The 1371-nt window shown below is 41.7% G+C and overlaps 1 protein-coding gene across 1 annotated transcript; it reads left to right on the forward strand.

The window, feature by feature from the left end:
- The first annotated feature begins 466 nt into the window (after positions 1 to 466).
- LOC118598562 (SPRY domain-containing protein 3-like) lies at positions 467 to 1327 on the forward strand. The gene is made up of 2 exons (XM_036211313.1): positions 467 to 939; positions 1026 to 1327. The coding sequence occupies exons 1-2, from the start codon at positions 771 to 773 to the stop codon at positions 1202 to 1204; spliced, it is 348 nt and encodes a 115-aa protein (XP_036067206.1). The 5' UTR covers positions 467 to 770; the 3' UTR covers positions 1205 to 1327.
- The last annotated feature ends 44 nt before the right edge of the window (positions 1328 to 1371 follow it).

Below are 1371 nucleotides of genomic sequence, written 5' to 3' on the forward strand. Positions count from 1 at the left end.
ACGGTGAAAACTGTTCTCTGATACCAGTCTTTGGCTCTTCTGTTGAATATGGTAGCTAATCAATCACATGATTAAACCATAAAATCCTACTTTTGGAAGTAGTGCCAAATCCTTTCGAAGAACCAAATGAGCATCTCCATAAAACTGGTACAATGGGCTCTTAAAGGGCAGCACTGGCAACTTACATGGCTTCCAAAGTCTACCAACTGAATAAACTTCATACCGGCTTCCTCCAGACTGCTACTTAAACAGGCATAAAATGTACCTTCCTCTCAAAGAAGGACTTTGAATCACTGAACAAAGGTCCAGTTCTCTTTGTTCTTGGCTCAGCTGAGATGCTTCTGATGTTGTTTCTGGTTCTAAAGTGCCTCTAAACAAGGAATGCAGCAGTCAAAGTCCATGTCCTGCTTTCATTTTTCTGATGAATGTCAAAGTTCTAAGTCATGCAGTTTGTTTATACTCCCTAAATGATCTTTGTTTGAAAATCTTTCAAAATGTGAAGTTATTTCTGCCACTTCTTCACCTTTTCTATATTTTCTTTCCAAAACACTTTCCATTATTGGGCTTGGATTCTGTGAAAGACTTGCTGCTTTTGTGACTTCCTTCAAGACTTAAAAATCATCAAGCCCTTAATCTTTGTGGCCAAAAATGACTGATACTGACTGATTTAGATCAAGACATCATGGTTTGTGATTTAAGTTCTGTTATAACTAACCTAAAAACCTAAGATTATTGCCTCCATTGGTCACCAAACCCAAGTAGATTTTTAAATGAAGAGTTTCCAGAAGAATCTCATGTTTGTGGGTTTTTATGTTGTAGATGATGGGAAGATCTTTCATGGAAGTGGCGTTGGTGATGCTTTTGGTCCTCGCTGTTTCAAAGGAGACATCATGGGCTGCGGCATCATGTTCCCACGAGACTACATCCTGGATGGAGAAGGTGAGGCTTTAAATGACCACTTATTACCCACAAGTAATAGGTTGACAAAATCTGAAGTGATGAAGAGAGTGCGTTTTTGCCACAAGGTGACGCAGACGACTGTGAACGGCTGGAGTTCCGCCCAACTCCTGCGGCTGTCCAGAACGTTTTATACCTCAATGATGAGGAAGATGATGAAGAGGACGGGGATGATCAGGAGCAGGACCAGGACGGCCGAAAGGTGACGGTAAGTCTCGTTTGTGTGTACATCCAGAGCTCATTCTGAGGTTGTATGGAAAGCTAATTGGGTCAAAAATCATTTAAACTGTAAAGCCTCAGCCACATGCACCTGTATGGGGGATTGACTCATTTGAGGAGCACAGGTGTGTCTTGCAGTTTCCTTGAGGCTGGTGTGGACACCTTCAAGTCCCACTCCAATCATCCTTTGATCTT

This window comes from Oryzias melastigma, unplaced genomic scaffold, assembly GCF_002922805.2.
Source record: "Oryzias melastigma strain HK-1 unplaced genomic scaffold, ASM292280v2 sc02860, whole genome shotgun sequence".
NCBI classification, from domain to species: Eukaryota; Metazoa; Chordata; class Actinopteri; order Beloniformes; family Adrianichthyidae; genus Oryzias; species Oryzias melastigma.